Source organism: Chenopodium album, chromosome 8 (assembly GCF_948465745.1).
Source record: "Chenopodium album chromosome 8, dcCheAlbu1.1, whole genome shotgun sequence".
Classification (NCBI taxonomy): domain Eukaryota; kingdom Viridiplantae; phylum Streptophyta; class Magnoliopsida; order Caryophyllales; family Amaranthaceae; genus Chenopodium; species Chenopodium album.
The window spans coordinates 58,399,394-58,419,319 of NC_137841.1; the positions used below are offsets into that span (position 1 = coordinate 58,399,394).

The following is a 19,926-nucleotide window of genomic DNA, read 5'->3' on the forward strand; positions in this document are numbered from 1 at the left end:
AATTATATAAACTTATTAAAATCATGATAATTTTGAAAACTGACAACAGAATAGTGAAAACATCTTTTTCTTGTTTAGTGTTTTTGGTTTTTGATTTAAAAAAAAAATCAGGAAAGTGAAAATAAAAAATGATGCCAAACAAGCCCCAAAAAGGTGTTTCCACTTTTCTGTTATCAGTTTTCAAAATAATTTTAATAAGTCTAAATAATTTTTAATTCATTATGTTACATATATAATATATTTTTAAAAAACAAAAAAAAGAAAACCACAGTGATGCCAAACGAACCCGTAGTTATTACTTTTATTTATTTACTAGTTATGTGCTCGTGCGATGCCCGGGTTGTTCATGAAGTCTATTTAAATCTATCCAATGTGGCGTGACACTCAAATTTTATTTTATGAAAATAAAACTCTTAACTAACAATTTTATCTTATACTCGCTCCATTTTTAAATACTTGCTCCATTTCTCCATGCGCGGAGTTTTAGGAGAAATTGGAGAAAGTAATAACATATGGAGGTAGTGGGGTAGTTGAGAAAACAAAAAATTATAAAAAAAACAAAAGTAGTGGAAGAATAGGAGGAGAGAGTATTATGTTGGGTCTACTAAGTGTGAGAAATGAATTAAATATTGTAAAAGTTTTCCATAAAAGGAAATGGAGCAAGTATTTAAAAACAGCCGGAAAAGGAAAGTGGAGCAAATATTTAAAAACGGAGGGAGCTGAGTAATAAACTAACGTTTTTAACTTATGAAGTCTATTTAAATTTAAATACGTGACACGACACTTGGCGAAAAGTTGAATTCCAAATGTCGGTGCCTCGTGGGCTGTCTAAAAGTTTAGCTTTATATATTAGTTACTTCCTCCGTTTGTTTATTATTGCACCATAGAGGTTGGGTACAAATATTTTAGCAGGGAAAAAAGTAAGAGAGAGAAATGTAAAAATACAAAATTGTCCATGTGACATATTGATAAACTAAAAATTAAGTGTAAAAAAACAAGGGTATGTTGAGTATTTGTAGTGTGAACACAAATAATTTTTTTCCTAAATAAGAAATGGTGGAACATTTGTAAAACTTATAAGTGGTGCAATAATTAAAGAACAGAAGTATATGATTTACTATTTAGAAAATATTTGGATTTTCTCGTATTTTCCGTTTTCGCCTTTAGGGATTTTTCACATTCGAGCGCATCGCTGCACCCCTTCCTCTCTCTATCTCCTCCATTGAAGCAGTTTGTGAGCTTTCTCTTCTTCATTGAAGCAATCTTTGAGGTTAGATTTTTTTTTTTTTTGGTTTTTTTGAATTATCGAGTATCAATTTCATAATCACTGTTAATCCTTAATACAATTGTCAGAATACGCAATTTAGGGTTCTTCTAAAGTGGATTATTGGTTGTTATTATTCGAAGAATTTGATGTAGTTTTTGTCGCATACTTTGTTAACTGAATCAATTTTGGTTGTTAATGGTGTTGCAGGCTTTGGTTTATACAACCCTTCAATGTCAGAACGAAGCCACGAGAAGGGTCGATCTTCGAGGAGAGAGAAACGAAGATTTGAGGATGATGAAAGTAATGGTAGGGTTAAGGAAGAAGAATTTAAGGTGATGAAAGACGAAGAAGGCGGCGATTATAGTAATAGTGATAGGAAGAGGGCTAGGAGAAGATTTGAGGATGATGAAAGTAATGGGAGGGTTAAGGAAGAAAAGGCTAAGGTGATGAAAGACGAAGAAGGCGGTGGTGGCCACGATGGCGGTGATTATAGTAATAATGATAGGAAGAGGGCTAGGAGGAGATTTGAGGATGGTGAAACTGTTGCTGAACCTAGTAACAGGAGTGGTTCCCGTCCGAATGTAAGATCATTTCCTTTAATTTTTGATTTATGGTTGTTATTTAAGGTTCATTGCTTTTGGATGTATGTTGGTAATTGTTTTTGAATTAGAATGTAGTATGATTGAGTAGTGTTAGTGAGCTTAGTGTAATAGGTTGAATGTTTTCGATTATATGAATGCGTTAGGTTATGATTATCGATGTTTGGTTTGGTATTGGAGGTAATGCATTGTAGGAAATTGCAATTGAACATCTTGTTAAGTGTTAGAAATTGTAGACAAGATTTAGGATTTATATTGTCTGGCAACTTTGCCAGGAGCAACTGAACATGTCTGGATTCTCCACTTCTTGTTTATATTTTTCTTTTATGGAGTGTTCGATTATATGAATAGTACTCCGTAATATGACAAGTGTAATGATAACTGGCTTGGCTTGGACTCTTACATCTTGGGTTTGGTTGATTAGTTGTTTGATACAGGTGTGGAGTTCAAAACGCTATTTTCACTAGTTTAATGACCCTCCTTTGTTATTATTCAAATAGTTTAGTAAATGAATCTTTGTGCTGTTGAATAATGAATATGTAACTCTTTTTTTGGATCTTGCTAGCTAGTTCATTGCTTTATCACTGGTTGTTTATTGGTACTCTGGTAGTTTCTATGATTTGAATTTATGCATCTTTATTACTTATGATCTGCCGAAGTGATTTCATTTGGGAATCAATGTCAAGACACATTTTCCTTTGTTGAACACCGTGTCTAATAATTTTATCCTAGTTTTTTTGGGGACGATGATTGATACTTTTACTCAAAGCATCATGAACTTTTTGATGCTGATTTGCATTCTTTTTTCTCTTGCAGGATCGGGCTGAGGAATCACTCAATGTGTCATCAAGATTTGCATCCGAATCTTTCTCTGCTAATAACCATACTGCCACCAAGGTATCTTCAATTTCTACCACCAATGAAAATAAGGGAGTTAATATTACCGGATCTCATGAGGTTACTGGAAAATCTAGTACAGATGGGACACCTTCAACTGCTGGCAAGAGTGGCAATTTTTCCCTTGATGCTTTAGCAAAAGCTAAGAAAGCTTTACAGATGCATAAGCATAAGCAAATCGCTGAAAGAACGAAGAAGACTCCTTCGGTGCGTTCCTTTTATTTTTTCTGATTTCACATATGCCACATCTTTTGTGTTCAATTGCTACCGTTATGAAATGAAATTATTTCACAATATTTTCTGCTAATTGCCGCATAATGTTGTAATGATTCTATTCTAACTTCTTATCCGTTTGTTTGTTTGGGGTGACAGTCAAATAAAGAAGAAAATAAATCCTCTAATGCTGCTGGAATTCAGCAGACACCACCTGACGTTCCTCCAGCTTCTTCTTCTGCTAAGACAGTTGGCATGATAGACCCTGCCAAGTATGAAGCTGTGAAGCGTGCTCAGGAACTTGCTGCCAAGATGGGTTTCCGCCAGGATACAGAATTTGCTCCTTTGATTAATTTGTTTCCTGGGCAGTTGCCACCTGATGCTGCGGCACTTCAAAAACCTGCAAAGGCCCCCGTTCTTCGATTGGATGCTTTTGGTAGGGAAGTTGATGAGCATGGAAATGTTGTCAACATATCTAAACCAAGCAGTCTTAGTACTCTTAAGGTTGGTCTATGACTTGTATATCATTCGCAGCATGTGTGCAAATCTGTCTGTTTTTGACTTAATGCCTTGCGTCAATTTTTTCAGGTGAACATTAACAAGCAGAAAAAAGATGCATTCCAGATTCACAAGCCAGAATTGGAAGTTGATCCAGAGAAGAATCCTCATTTTGACCCAAGGATGGGTATTGACAAAACCAAACTTCTCAGGCCCAAGAGAATGAGTTTCCAGTTTGTTGAGGAAGGTAAATGGTCTAAAGATGCTGAAATTATCAAACTGAAGGTATGTACCTTTTTCTAAGAATATTTTGTACTGTATTCTGGTTTCTTGTGCACTTATACATGGATATGGTTCTGCTATGTAGAGTCAATTTGGAGAAGCCCAAGCCAAGGAGCATAAGGCTAAGCAGGCACAGCTGGCTAAGGCAAAGGCAGAGCCGAACATTAATCCAAATTTGATTGAAGTTTCAGAAAGAGTTATTACAAAAGAGAAGCCAAAGGAGTCAATTCCAGAAGTTGAATGGTGGTGTGTATTATAGTTATATTTCAAGATAAGCTGAATACATCTTATGAAAAATTTAAATTTCTTCATACTCAAGCAATGTTCAACATGTGTTTTTCTAGGTTGCAGTTTAATTATTGTTAGAGTTAGCCGAGTTAGCCTACCTTATCTTATAAATAAAAACAACTTATTTTTCGTTGCATGCTACTATGCACCTGTTGTTCACACACTTAACTGTGTATTGTGTGCTGCTTCTTGACAATCTTGGTGGCCATTATGTCGTTATCAGTTTTCATCTCATGTTCCAATTTTCCACCTTTATTGTGTTGTTCCTTCTTTCTCTTCGGTGGTGGTAGTTGGGGTTGGGGGGGGGGGGTTGAGGAAGGTAGCGTAGCTACACGATGTGCCGGTACATATTTAAGATTTCGACGTGTCAAGGTTATCAATTTTCGAAAAGGAGATTCTGTCTTAAATATGGACATGGGTGCAGGGAAAATGGCATAAATGGAAATTATTCCTGTTTTTTTTAAAGACTTTTTGCATGAACTTTAACCTAGAGAACTCAAATACATTTACAAACAATGCTTGTTTGAAGCCTATTTGTGATCACATGCTGCACATGTTCTCTTTCTCCCTTTAATATGTACATTTTTTTTTTCCTGTATATGTGGTTCAAGATGATTATATTGTCTGAGTGGGCATTTAAGTATCGGGTATTCGGATAAGGATTTTGTACCCTTGTCAGAATGTCAAGAGTGGTGGACACCAATATGGAAGACTATACGAAGAGTTGAAGTTACATAGGCTATAAGAATAGCTGAACATTGTTAATGTTGGGATAGAGTAGTTTTTATGGTGGACACTAATATGGAAGACTATGTGAAGAGTTGAAGTTACATAGGCTATAAGAATAGCTGAACATTGTTAATGTTGGAATAGAGTAGTTTTTATGGTGTCAACTCGGCAGGTGTTAATGTGCATGAGTTCAGTTGTTTTTTTTTAAAAATCCGTGTTACATTTGCTTTGTTCTGTTGGTTTGGGAGGCTGATGGGCTGATGGGGAATATGAATGAAATAAAGAGAGGGACCTAAAGGAGTTTGAAAAACCTTCAAATTGCATACTGTGATTTGTTGAATGAAATAAATATATTAAATTCTTATTGCTTGATTTGCGGAGGCAAAGGAATTAAACTTCCCTTCCTCACTCATTATTCATTAGTCACTCTATTGTTCCCTACTCTTAAGTGTTCTTATTACCACATTTATTATACCAGCTCAATTGCGTGCTTTTGCAGCTACCATCATGCTGATGCTTCCTTCCAGTTGCTATTTGTGACTATTGCCACTGAAGTACTTTGTGTTCATTGGATTTGATTTAAAAAAGAAAGTTCAACCTGTGAGCACATTGAAATACAAGCGGGATCTGATTTTGAAAGGGGGCTGATATTTATTGGCAGACAAGAGCGCAGGGTGTTCATTGATGGGTGTCTTAGATCACTATTAGCATAAGTCTATCGACAATACATTCATGAAAGCAAAGAAAACTTAGGGTAAGAAGCTTGGACCTGTCATATCACTGCCCCTAAAGAGCTTTATTTTGGAATTACATTTTTTTACCATAATAATATTTTCTAAGGTATTGCAAAGTTGCAAACTTTTGAAAAAAAGACTTAGAAAGCATGGAAGATATTAAGGGGGTGTTTGATTCACACTATAGTATGGTTTGGAATCAAGAATGAAAACAAGGTGAGAATTTGATTCTTATGACCTTGTGTTTGGTTGTTTTTAGTGAATGGATTTTTTCTTTTATATTTGATACCTTGAGTATGGTATTAGTCATATTGATACGATACCCACCTTTCCCCTTGGGTTTCTAGACCCCATACCTTGTGTGTTTGAGGTTTGAGCTATGAGTCTAGAAATTGATTTTTTTTTTTTTAACAAACATTAGGTACAGAATTTACCCATTTTAAACCATACCTCGTACCTAAAATCTATGAACCAAACGGCGAACACTCCCTCAAAGGAGCTTGATCTATAACACTGTAGCCTGTAGCATTTGTGGGTTTATGAGGAAGGAGATGGGGAGTTGTGTGGCAATTTTGGGTTGTTGGGCTGAGGTGGTGTGGAAAAATGGGGTAGAGATTTGGGTGGTGGGGTTGAGCTTTGGGCTCGGGGTCAAGAATGGGTTTTGGTGTTTAGGTTGATGGTGGCTGTGGTTTTTATTCAAGGAAATGGGATGACTGATGGTGGTAAAGGTATCTAGTGTTGGTGTTTGAACTGGATTGTTGGTAGCTTGTGGTGACTGGTGGGGATAATATATGAATAGAGCTAGTTGCTGACTGGATTTAGATGTTGGTGGTCTAGTTTGGGCCCTGGTGGATTTTAGAGGAGCTTGGGTAATTTAAGTCCCTTGTGGGGGCATTAAGATTAAGGCTTTGTTTGGATAACTAAGTGGGAAGGAAAAGAAGGGGAGGGTGATCAAGGGGAGGGAAGAGAAAGGAAGGGGAGGGGAAAATGATGAGTTTTCCTTCCAAATCTCTCCATTGTTGGAGAGATCAATTTCTCACAAATTAATCCCTCTATTTCTCTCCCCTTCAATTCCCTTCATTTCTCATTTGTTATCCAAATGAAGAATACTCCATCCCTCCATTTCTCTTCCCTTCCTTTCCCTCCATTTCCTTTAATCCAAACATAGTGTAAATGAAGAAAGAGTTTATTTTGAAATATCAATCAAATACGAAGTACCACTTTATATGCAAATTTAGTATTATCTCCATTCTTGAAACTTTCATTTCAAATACCCTTTAGTATTGTTGAAGTATGTGATTTATGTAAGTTGGTTAATTTCTAAATGAACTAAAGATCCATTCCTACTCACCTGTCGGGAGATTACTGTAATTCACATGTTGACAGAAATTTTGATAAGTCCAATTATAATTTTCTTCAGATTGCATTTGCTTGTCACAAGTCATTTTTTTCATTGGCCAATGTTGTTATTTTTTTACTTATTGTCTTGGATTCAAGTCACTTCCAGAAGATAGAGGTTGTTGTTGCCAACTTTTTGGTTGCTAAATGAGAGAAACGGAATTAGTTTTCTTGGCTAACTGATGTGCTTTATATCACTGTATAATTGATAAATTGAATGCTGAATTGTACTTTCTTGATTAGTTGACTTATCCATTCTGGTTGAACTCTTTTTTTTTTTTTTTTTTTTTGTGCAAACCCTCTGATCTGTGGTCTGTAAATTTGCTTTGTAATGTGCTCTATTGTTGACCACGGGAATGTCAATATGTCATCATCTATGTGCTGTGAAGTGTGAACCAGCTCTTTTGAATCTGTTATATGGTGCATTTGTTGTGGTTAGGTTTGAGCTAGTACGATATGCTTGCTGTTATGAACTCTGAGAGTGTCTCTTTTGCTTAATGATGAAATTGTGAGACTTACTCCCATGAAAGCAAATTCTTAATGTTTTGTACTTGCCCATTTCAAAGTAGTACTGTCAATTGCAATTGGGGCTTATTCTGCACTTCTTAGTTTTTTATTGTCTGTTTTTCAGTCAGCAATTAAACATAGAGACCAAATAATTAGTTTTCTGGTTGTTTTACAGTAAGGACATGCTAGTGTCTTTCTTAGTTTCAATAGAACTGAAAGTTGAACTGTGCTGTTATTATTTTCATTTTATTTATCTTCGGTTTGGTTAACCATTGTATGTGAACATATTTTGATCTTTAGTTGATTGCTAATTACCTGATATATGCTCAGGGATGTGCCTCTTCTGCGTTCTGGTGATTATGCTGATATTGCTGATGGTAGCACCATTGAAGATAGAGTAAAGATGGAGAAGATCACGATGTATGTGGAGCACCCCCGTCCTATTGAGCCTCCTGCAGAGCCAGCCCCTCCTCAACCTCAACCGCTGAAACTTACTAAGAAGGAACAGAAGAAACTCCGTACACAGCGTCGCTTGGCCAAGGAGAAGGAAAGGCAGGAGATGATTAGGCAAGGTTTAATTGAGCCCCCCAAACCTAAAGTTAAAATGAGTAACCTCATGAAGGTGTTGGGTTCTGAGGCAACTCAAGACCCCACAAAATTGGAGATGGAAATTCGAACTGCAGCAGCTGAGCGTGAGCAGGCCCATGTGGACAGGAACATTGCTCGCAAACTCACGCCTGCTGAGCGGCGTGAAAAGAAAGAAAGGAAGCTGTTTGATGATCCAAATACCTTGGAAACTATCGTATCAGTTTATAAGATCAATGACCTTTCACACCCAAAAAATCGGTTTAAAGTTGACATTAATGCACAAGAGAATCGTTTAACTGGTTGCGCTGTCATTTATGAGGGTTTTAGTGTTGTGGTCGTTGAAGGTGGAAGCAAATCCATTAAGAGGTATGGGAAGCTGATGCTTCGGCGGATAGATTGGGCTGCCAAGCTGGAAAATGAGGATGAGGAGGAAGATGATGATGAGGAAAAACCACCAAATAAATGTGTTCTCGTGTGGCAAGGAAGTGTGGCAAAACCTTGTTTTAATCGGTTCTTCATCCATGATTGCAGAACCGAGGCTGCTGCCCGCAAAGTTTTTTTTGATGCTGGTGTTGGCCACTACTGGGAGTTGGCTGCAAACTTTGTGGATGACCAGATATGAAGTTCTCACTGTCTGTACCTGCTAGTCAAGCTACAGAAATATTTCTGCTTTCTACTGATAATGAATTTTTGGTAATGGTTGTGTAATTAAAATTGCCGACTTCTCAGGACATACTGTGGAATGGAAGGAAATACTACTATTAGATACATAAAGTTGCACAACCTCGGCAATCTTTCTTCTCTTTCCGGGGCAGTAGTTTTTATTGGGTCTGTCTGTAGTGAACAAGGATGAGTTCTTCATTGGTGATAGTATGAAATCAAACTAAACTCCTTTTGTGGCAAAATATTAGCGTGACCTGATCAAAGTTAGCGCTTTGAGAACGAGAGATCAAATCTTAAAGTAAAAAGTTATCATTGGACCTAACTTCTACTGATATACAAGCCAGAGATCTTTGTTCCTAATCCTTTGGCCATATACTCAGCAGTAGCTTGTCCGATTTTCCTGGAAATTACAGCTCCGAGATCTTTGATGTGCCTAGCTAAGATTGTTAGTCTTTATTAAATTATACTGTTTTGATCCTTTACCATTTGAGTTTGTAGTTTGTCTGTCTCTTGTTACTAGTATATTCTAATGAGTAACTTGTGATCTTTCTTGCCATACTGTCATTTCTTAAGACCGCGTTGTCGACATCTCGATTGAAAGGCATTGCTCCCTCTTCTTGAAAAGGATTGACCGGATTACACGAGCACATAACTTTCTCTTTCACCATCTTCTTACTCTACACAGTTTTGGTAAGTTTAATCATGCAAGTTTTACTTTTTGTTAATCCATGTGCTCCTCTTTACAAGTCAACAAAGTTGGGGGCTTGTGGGGATATGTTTATACCTAAAGGTTGAACTACCTTGTTATGCATGAGAGGTTCTACGTCACTTGAAAATCTTGCAAATATATGTTTACGTGATCCTGTTACGGGCGTAAATGCGTAATATCATACCTTTAAGTCTTTAATATTCTAAGATTGCAAGTTAAATTACCAAGGATGATAATCTAAAAATAATCTAGCATTATTGGTTGATTAGTTAGGTCTTGTTTACTTCACTTTATTTTTGTTAAATTGAAATAATTTCTTCGCAATTTTTTATATTTATATTTAGGAAAAATTGATAACAATAATCCCAATTTTGCTCGATTCGCTCAAAATAATCCCAAGTTTTGATTATTTCTTAATAATTTGAAATTTAATTTGAATTTAATTCTAATGGTCCCAGCTGGTCATAAAACTTGGTATAACAAGTCACGTAACACGTGTCAGGACGTGATTGATCAAAAAAATTAAATTAAATTAAAAATTAATAAAATTAATTGATATGTAATAAAAAAATTAAGTGGAAAGCTAAACGTCGCCCTCGAATATCTAACTAACGTCCGCAAAATAAATTAAAATTACATTCTTACCCTTTTTATAAAAAAAAAAATAACCCTCAAACAAAATTACCTCCCTCCCCCAACAAAACCCTCATTCCTTACTCACTCTCATTCTCTCTCTAAACAAACCACCACCACCACATCCACCTCCACCACCACAACATCCACCGCCGCCACCACTATCACCGCAGATAAAAGCGCCGGAGCAGTGGTTGAGCGCCGATCTACACCGTGATAATGCCGCGGAAGGACAAAGGCAAGTCAATCGCCGGCGGAGAAGAGGTTTGTGTTTTTTTATTTTTTTTATTTTCTGAAATCCAGGCAAACGCCTGATTTTTTCGCACAACCATGGCTGAAACGCCTAGTTCGTGCGTACAGCCGTGTGGTTGTACGAAAAATCTGGGCGGTTGAGGTGAAACGCCCAGTTTTTTCGTACAACCACACGGTTGTACGCACGAACCAGGCGTTTCAGCCATGGCTGTTCGAAAAAACTGGGCGTTTGCCTGGGTTTTTTTTTTTTTTTTTTAAATTCGTTTTTTTTTTTTTTTTTTTGGTATTGGGTTTTAATTGCTTGGCTTTGAATTTGTAAATTCGTTGTTGTTATTATTATTAAGAACTGTTTGGAAATTGGAAATTAAATAATCAACTAAACTTCAAGATTTTTGGGTTTTAATCAACTAAAGTGAAGGACTTCAATTGCTTGGTTTTTAGTTGTTGATTTTGGGATTTGTTAGTGTAGATTTAATTTTTGTAATGCTTTAATTTTAATTCAATCATAAATGGTTTTAGCATCTCGTGTAACAAAGTAGTGAGATATCTATGCTTTGTGCTCATATATTCACACCCTATACATTTTAATATGACTTTACAATCGGATTATAAATATGTAGTAGTTAGTTGTATTGTGTTTGAGAAATGACGTTGTTGGCAATATTTGTACTATGTATATAATGGATTTTCTTTAAGTGCTGTTGGATTGATTAAGAGTTATTATTGTTTTAGATATTAGCCTCGTAGATGTTCCAACCATTACTATCTATCTTGATGCCCGTATAGAATTTCTTGGAAGTTTTTTTTGAGAATTTTCGTGATGTTTAGTTTGAAGTTTTGTTGATATTTTGGGTGGTTTGTGTTGATATATAGTTGATGAGGATTAAATATGATTTCGAATTCATCTATATGAAAATACTTGTTGAGCATTCTTGATTCTTTTTCATTTTTCAGATTTTCATACTATAAGCAATGGTTATTGGCTGATTTTTATATTCCTATACTTGTTGATCCTTTTTTTTTTATCTACTATAAAGATGTGAGTAGGAAAATGGGTTTTGATTAGATTTTAAATGTTGCTTGCTCCGTTACTTCAAGATTGTCTTGACTTTACCCTACTCCAAAATTGACTAGAAAGATAGCTTTTTTTTACCGATAGAAATTTTAAAATCGGCAATTTGATTAGTCTATGTGCAAGTTCCTTAGATTTCTCGAATTAACGTGAATGTGTAATGATAGTTTGGTTTCGGTCATTATTTCTTATTTCTTATAGTTGATGGTGATACTAGTATTATATCATTACTTTATGTCGGCTAATGCAAGATTAACTAAGGAATAATGTAGAAATATTGTTTGTTGGATTTTGTTATAAATAATTGGATGATATGTGTACTAGTTTATTATTTGGTTAAAAGTTTGAATATTTAGTTGTTAATTATTAGAAATTTGTTGGATTTTGTTATATATAATTGGATGATATGTGTACTAGTTTATTATTTGGTTAAAATTTTGAATATTTAGTTGTTAATTATTAGAAATTTGTTGGATTTTGTTATAATTAATTGGATGATATGTGTACTAGTTTATTATTTGGTTGAAAGTTTGAATATTTAGTTGTTAGTTATTAAAAATATTAGTTGGTTGATTTTGTTAGTATTAATGCCATTTTATTCTAAATTTAGAATGTAGTCGAGGGTTCTGGTCCACGGCATGCTAGATCACGCGGCATTAACGCGTCGGTTAGGAGAGATAGGGGGCCGGGGATTAGTATACGGGAAGGTAGTTCTTTACCGGAGCGCGATAGAGAAGTGGGTAGTTCTGGGACTTATTTGGATGAGCGGGAGGGAGCCGGTCCTAATCCTTTGTTGAGGACTACTAGCTCGGTTTCTGGTTCAGGTTCGAGATACGATGATGATGGACCTGAGGACGATGATGCTGATGCTGATGCTGAGGAGCAGCCGACTGTCGTGACGAGAGGTCCTGATGGGAGATTTACGAGTTCACGACCACCTCGATCTGTAGCGCCTTGGCTTGTTCAGGGGCCGATGGACGGTGGACCCGATGTTGGGACCGTTATTCCTAGTTTTGGGGCCCATGTTGCTCGATATATTTGGGACGGGCATGATCGACGGTTTTTGCGGTGTCATACTAGAGCTAGTGTGTGTAGATTGTTGAGTGAATGGATGGAGGGATTTACGGCAGACACTGCTACGCGGATACGACAGACTGGGTTGTCGCACCTGCCGAGCATTATGCACGACCACCTTGATTTTCCGCTGATTTCTGCTTTTGTGGAGAGATGGCAGCCAGATACAAACACCTTCCACCTACCTTTTGGTGAGATGACCATCATGTTGCATGACGTTTACCACATACTTGGTATTCGGGTTGAAGGTGATATGGTTGCCGAGGATCTATCTAGTGACCGGTATAAGACATTTGCAGCTGAGTTGTTACAGTTGACTACAGAGGAGCTACAGGTCAAGACTCAGACTGCCATATATAGGAATGGTGGCGTCCATACTGACCAGATTTTTGATAGGTGTCGTACTGTAGAGACTACAGAGGAGGTTCAGGTCATTGGTTACATGTGGGTCCTTTTGGGTAACACGCTCTTTACTGACAAGAGCGGTTGTCGTACCCACCCTTCTTTTCTCACTGAGTTGTTTGTGGAGCATAACCTGGAGAGGTTGACGAGATACTCCTGGGGTTCAGCCACACTAGCGTACTTGTATCGTCAGCTCGGGCATGCCACCCGAAATGGATGTGATTCTATCGCGGGTTGTCTAACTCTTCTCCAGTCTTGGATATATGAGTACTTTCCATGTTTTCGGCCTCACCAGGGTGTGTTGACGCGAGACGTTCCATATGCACGTGCAGGGTTATGGGATGTTGGTATGGCGCGGAAGCATCAACAACGTCTCGTGTCCTTTCGTACTCGACTTGACCAGCTGGGTGACCATGAGGTATAAATAGATACGTAATACTATTTGTTTTACAATGCTTTAATTTACAGTTGATTTACTCTTGTATTAATTTGTAGGTATGCTGGTTGCCGTACGGAGCTTTTCCTGCATTACAGGTGCCTAGGACTGCGTTTACTGGATGTATTCGATATCGAAGCATCATAGAGCCATATATGCCCGGTCGAGTTGTTCGACAGTTGGGGTTTATACAGGAGGTTCCCGGTGACATGATTAGGCCTGATGATGCTCATAGACCAGTTAGTGTTAAGTCTTATAGGGTCAGTTTTTCAGCTCAGATGACTACTCGCATGTGGAATGGTTTTGTTCCCGGTGCTGCGTTCAGTCTTCTGCTTGGTGGATATACTAGAGTTCCGCCTGGCGGACATACTTGTGCACCTGACTACCTATCATGGTTTAGGAGAGTTAGTCATCCTATCGTCACTCCTAATGTTGAGGATGATCACGGTCTTCCTGAGAGGACCAACGTTGATTACGTAAGTTTTTTATTACTTGTTTTTTTTTATTTAATTTATTTTTCCTATTATTATTAATATAATTATAATTGTTTATGCAGTGGGTAGGACGATTCATGGTTACAGCACAGCGATCACTTAGTGAGTACCCTACACTATCGAGAGACACCAGAGCAATGTTGGAGCAAGTGATTTATGATTGGAATGCAATAAATGGACTTGCTGATTAGTTGTAATATTTATTTGTAGCTTGGACTTTATTTTTTTTATTAGACTATGTTTTGGATGTTGACTATGTTTTGGATGTTGTTAGTGGCCATTTAAGTTTTACACATTTGTTGGAAATAATCAAGTTGACATTTATGTTTGAGTTTTTTTTTTATTTTTTTTTTATTTTCTAAATAGACTGTGTACTTGCTTCACAAAAGAAATGCTTAAATGAAATTAAAAAAATAACCATGTTTATTAATAAAGTTAAAATAAAGTTGAATCAAAATCCACAACAATACTCAACGGTACTCAAGAGTTGATTAATGTCTGCCACAATTGAAGCCTTCTATCGTACCTTCTCTCCCACCCGTTTACACTTGTCTGTCGAGCGTTAAACCACATTGGTGAAATTGGAGGTAGTGGGTGGTCATGTTCCATATGCAACCGAATGAAATGCGATCCACCAACAGTTCCAATCACAAACTCCCCAGAAGGCCTATCTAAAGGGCCACGATTGTTCAACGGCAAAACAGTAGTAGATGGATAGTAGCTCGACGGTCTATTTCCTACTCCATAACAAATCACCACCACATTCCATAATGTGGCAATAGCAAAAAAATCTTGTTGTGCTACCATCCAGTGCTCCTCTCCACACGCATCACCATCCCATCTAATCCGGTCTATCTCCCTTTGCAGTCCTGAACCAACCCCTTGGCCCCATATGTCGTAGTAAATCATGCTGTACAGCCAAGGGTGAGAACCAACCTCATTTGCCATTTGATGCCGAACCAATCGCCACTCCTCCTGAGTTCCGTACAATAAATCTGCTACGCAACGAAATCCGCAGTTCCCATCACCAATTACATCCTTAACACCTACGACGTAAGGCCAAATGATGTTGGGAATAGCGTAGCTGTATCTGCATTGGCGCATGTCGAACCCAGTACCTACAAAATTAAAAACATAATATGACATATAGTTAAATTAAAATTTAGGATGAATAAACATATTATTTAAATCGATGATCACCTGTATTAGATGGGGGCGGTCTACTTCTAGATCGATTCTCTCGCCCACTACGTTCAACATGCTCAAAAAATGAAGGATCCCGCCTATTACGATTCTCGGGTGGTCGTCCCCTTACACGGGGGTTGACTCTAGGCTCCTGAAGGTCATCGTAGTTGGGATCCATCTCACCCTCAATAACTCGTGACATGTGCCTAAGCATCACAGGATCACTGGCAATAACCTGATCAACAAGGGTGCGGAAATGAGCTCGATCCTCATCATTTTCATCAACTATATTAGGAATGTCGACACCATCTCCAATGACAAGGGTCCTCCAAAATGGATGAATATTCTTAGAATACAACCCCTTCCCTGCAGCAATCGAGTCATATATTTGGCACGCACAAGGTAAGCCGTGGGTAGTACGTAGAGCACACCCACAGCGTCGATGAATATCCGTACTCAACCCTCGCATTCTGTTTGTCTCACCGAGAAGAATAGACAGACAATAGTGGGATACCTTTCCGTTCAGCTGATGTAAAGGCTTATGCTTGTACTTCTGACCATGACTTGTTCTACATGCCTCCAATCCATTACGAATGGCTATGATCTTGTTCTCAATCGAGCAGTGCACTTGAGCCCAAACCGTGTCCAAAGAGCCTGTTGAACTGTCAATCCAACACTTCAATGCTGAATGCTGGCTCTCAACCCTGCAGTTGTTAACATTGCCAAAGTGTAGTACCTGGTTTGTCCAAAACAATACAAACTTCTCCTTGTGTACGAGCCAAGTGTCCATAACATATTCAATCACTTTCGGCCATCGACTCCACTTGGTTTTCAGCACTGCAAGTTCTCTGTTATATGCCTCTTCAGATGTAGCATTAATCACAAGCCTCCACCTCCCATTTTTGAACTTGGCACCAATCTCCTTTTTTTTTTTCAAACATGGAAGTAACCTTCGCCTCAACATCTTTGTTAATATGCCACACACACAACATGTGTCTTGTGTTTGGAAACACGCTCTTCAACGCTGCACAAAGGCCAAGCTCCCTATCTGTCAGTAGTACCGATGGCTCTCTATGATAACCGATCAACAACCTCAAGCACTCAAGCACCCACCGATAACTTTCCTGAGACTCTGACCTCATGAATGCGTATGCAACAAGAAAGTTTTGATTAGTCGGTGTAACCCCAACAATCTCAAAGAATGGCATGCCGTATCGATTCGTCTTGTAAGTGGAATCCATACCTATCACGTACGGGTATGTGCGAAGCAAATTTGTCATGATCGGGTGTGCCATGAAAGCATGTTGCAACACATTGTTGGAATCAGTAAAAACCCAAGTGAGGTATTTGCTCTGTCTGGCCAAATGAAGCACCTGGTGAACTACTTCTCTTCCTTCAAATTGCTCCATTCTTATTTTACTTCTGCAGTTGTAGACATGCCTGATGTTAGGATGGTCTCCGGGAAACTTTTCTACAAGAGTTCTCATGATATGTCGAGGTGGCACCTGTGCCTGAGTCATGTCACGCACTACCTGCTTAGCAGCAATACTAAGACCACTAATTTGTCGATGTCCCTCGGGATAAACAACCAAAGAATGATTGTGAGTTCCGTTCAAGCAACTAAGCTTCCAACCATTTACTACTCTGACATACTCAACCTTGAGTTTGAAGGGACAATTGTTTGCCTTGCTTTTGGTGTCTTTGCGTATCGCGTTCATCATGTCTCTTATCATGCCCTTTTTTCCACGATCACAACTCACATATCGATACGGTCGACCACTCCGATCGGTCTTGTAAGAAGCCTTCACTAACATAAATCCGAGCGGTCGACAAACATTTTGTGCCCATAGAACAGCATCCTCAAAACTCGGAAACACTTCGTTTGTCAAAAAATGTCCACTATAGTCCACACCGTCACCATCCTCGGACTCAGAATCCTATATAAATATTAATAAAAGTTAGAACCAAAGAAGACGACTAATAGTAATAACAACAATAACAATACAACTAATTATCAAAAAAACTTTCAACCATAATAATGACAATAACAATAATAATAACAATAACAATAATAATAATAATAATAACTAATTTTAATAACAATAATAATTTCAAAAGTATAAAATCCAATGACAATCAACCAATACGTGAAATAAAAAATTAAAAAAAAAAAAAAGAAAAATCGAAACCCAGGAAACGCCTAGGATTTTCGAATGACCTAGGCTGAAACGCCTAGTTTTTTCGAATATCCTAGGCGTTTTCTGGGTTTCGATTTTTTTAAAAAAATTAACGCAACGTACCGATTCTGATCGGTTCGACGAGCCTTCGGCAAGCGTCAAAGGTTGTGTTTCTGGTATTTCGTTGTTGTCCATAAGATCTAACGAAATTGATTTTGCAAAATTTATAAAATTTGTTTGATTTCACGGTGGTTGGGGTGGTTGTCCGATGAAGGTCGGTGGCCGTTCACCACTAGAGAGAGCGGTAAAAAATTTTGTGTCCAGTAAAAGTATGAAATTAAGGTAAAATTAATTATTTTTATAATCGTTATAATAAGGTTAAATACGTAATTTAATTTCATTTTGCGGGCGTTAGTTAGAAAATCGAGGGCGATATTTAAAAACCCCCAAAATTAATCAAAAAACTTTAAAAGAATTTTATAATTTTTTTTTTCAGAAAAAAAAAACCTCCACTAGCCAGCCACCAACGCCTGACCCCCCGTCTCTGCTGCCAGCGCCTGGCCTACTCCCCAACTGTCGGAACTCTCTGGCGCAAACAAGTAGTGAAACAACCCCTTCCCCGTCGGGGATCTCAGCCACCTAACCCCTTTCTCTTTCCCACGAACAGCCCCTATTTCACGAATTCCCCCACCCCACGCGTCGCCCTCCTCCCATTTCCCCCTCCTCGATCCACCGCATAATCGTCCCTTCCTCCCCGGAACGACCCTCGTTCCCTATTCACTAGCCCCCAAAACCTTAAATCAGACTCCAAACTACCCAAAAACCCCCAACGAGATGTCTACCTTAAACAACCAAGAAATCCAACGAGAAGGGGATGGAAAGGAGTTGGGTGAGATTCGCCAGTGGGGGGAGGGGGGAATCGAGCCATTGGGATGGGTATCGTCCAGCAGGGAGTCAGCGAACCACTGGTTGTCGGAGGTGGGGGTCAGGCTTGGCTGGGGCGGCGGTGGTTACATTGGTAGTGTATTTTTTAATAATTTTTTTAAAGTTAATTAATTAAACACTTAAATCAATAGCATAAATTAAAACTTAAAGTAAACTTAATTTTGACCTATCATGTATTGACACGTGTACATTTTTTTTTTTTTAAAATTACCTCTCCATCGGGTTACTGGTCACCGAGGACAATTAAAAGCAAATTCATATTAAAGTTTGGATTACTAAAAAATAATCAAAAGTTGGGATTATTTTGAGCGAATCGAATAAAGTTGGGATTATTTCAATTTTTTCTTATATTTAATGCAACAAATTCCATGTCTAATAAAATTAAATAAATTTATAGGGTGCTAGGCCCTAAATCCTTAATGAAAACTCAAATTGCGTATATAGATGGAATTAGAGCCTACTGCTTGAAATATTACGGAGTATTACGTATAGGCAGTTTAATATGTGCATGCAAATATTTGTAAGCATCAAATTGTCGTGAATGCAATTGGCACTTGTGTGAGCAAGTTGCTTGTCCAATTTAACTGTCTTTGTACTCCATATATTGTAACACTCGAAAACATAACTTTGTAATTTTGTACAACATATAATTTATCACTTGTACAGTTGTACTCCATAATTGATTTTATAGATATTAATACATCATCCTATAAACCACTAATGAAAAAGAGCAGGTGGAGCAAGCCAGTCAAAGTTAAATTTAATGGCAATAAAAAGCTCACCATTTCTTTTGATTTCGGCACTCAATTACTCATATGCATCAACCTAACATACTGTTATTAGGTTTTTCAAAACGCGCAAAACTTACTTCATTACTAATGTATAAATATTTATTATTGTTTGTTAATCTTTTTAAGGGTTAATCAAAATAATCAACTTCCTTTGTCATATACTAATCTTTTTATTTATCGTCTATTTTATTCATCCTTAAAATGACTACCATTATACTTGATCAGTTTTGATTGACTCATTTTTAATTTATTTTTTATTGGTCAAACATAATTAAAAATAACAGTAAGGATATTAGGTATCTACATTGTGAAAAGAGTTTGTTTAAAAAAAAAAAAAAAAAAAAAGAGTTTTTTGATTTTCTGTTGAAAATAATACAATATTTGTAAAACCTCCTTAAAATAAATTTTTGTACATTTTTAAGAGCTACGGTAGTATATTAAGGAAAGAAAAAAAATTGTGAGAATTTTTTACCTAATGAACTTCCTTAAATTGTTTGGTTACACTTTGATGTTACACTATTGACGAATTTTTTTCGCCTTTAACCATTTTTTTACTAATAAATAATTATACACATCTTTTGTCCTAGAATAATTTACAGCCAAATTTGACACACATGACAATACATTAATTTGAGTTTAATTATATATGATTAAAAATAATTAGTAAAAAATATTAATTAAAAAGAACGATATTATAAAATTTTATTATTTAACAACATAATACAAGAAACTATACTCCGTACACTACGTGAAAAATATTAACCCGGCCTAAGGCACCGGTTTGAACCGGTGCCAATGTGGGGGGTGCAAAAAAGGGGGCCAAAAAGGCACCGGTTCAAACCGGTGCCAAAAATCGAAATTGGCACCGGTTAACCGGTGCCAAAAAGGCCCACAGAAAATTATTTCAAAGTTTTTAAACCCCCCAAAAATCATTTTTTTTTTGTTGGTGTCATTTTTCACTTAACATCAAATTGACTAAAATAAATAAGAACAACAACATATTAGTCGAATATCATTGAATATAACCGAAATTTACAGTATATAGTCAAGAAAAAATTAAAATATACGAATTATAAAATTACAACATATAAAT

At 37.2% G+C, this 19,926-nt stretch overlaps 3 protein-coding genes across 3 annotated transcripts; 2 read left to right on the top strand and 1 right to left on the bottom strand.

Moving 5' to 3' along the window:
- The first annotated feature begins 1,132 nt into the window (after positions 1-1,132).
- Positions 1,133-9,255, top strand: LOC145641900 (protein RDM16-like). Its single transcript, XM_081692923.1, has 7 exons — positions 1,133-1,270; positions 1,475-1,848; positions 2,683-2,970; positions 3,136-3,480; positions 3,565-3,759; positions 3,842-4,002; positions 7,743-9,255. Exons 2-7 carry the CDS (start codon positions 1,498-1,500, stop codon positions 8,620-8,622), a joined length of 2,220 nt encoding a protein of 739 aa, XP_081549049.1. The 5' UTR covers positions 1,133-1,270; positions 1,475-1,497; the 3' UTR covers positions 8,623-9,255.
- A 4,171-nt stretch (positions 9,256-13,426) lies between these two features.
- On the top strand, positions 13,427-14,287 carry LOC145556170 (uncharacterized). Its single transcript, XM_081617808.1, has 2 exons — positions 13,427-13,717; positions 13,798-14,287. Exons 1-2 carry the CDS (start codon positions 13,451-13,453, stop codon positions 13,924-13,926), a joined length of 396 nt encoding a protein of 131 aa, XP_081473934.1. The 5' UTR covers positions 13,427-13,450; the 3' UTR covers positions 13,927-14,287.
- On the bottom strand, positions 14,216-17,292 carry LOC145643087 (uncharacterized). Its single transcript, XM_081694252.1, has 4 exons — positions 17,221-17,292; positions 15,860-16,857; positions 14,936-15,624; positions 14,216-14,853 (listed from the first exon to the last, which is right to left on the bottom strand). The coding sequence occupies exons 1-4, from the start codon at positions 17,290-17,292 to the stop codon at positions 14,216-14,218; spliced, it is 2,397 nt and encodes a 798-aa protein (XP_081550378.1).
- Positions 17,293-19,926: the final 2,634 nt, after the last annotated feature.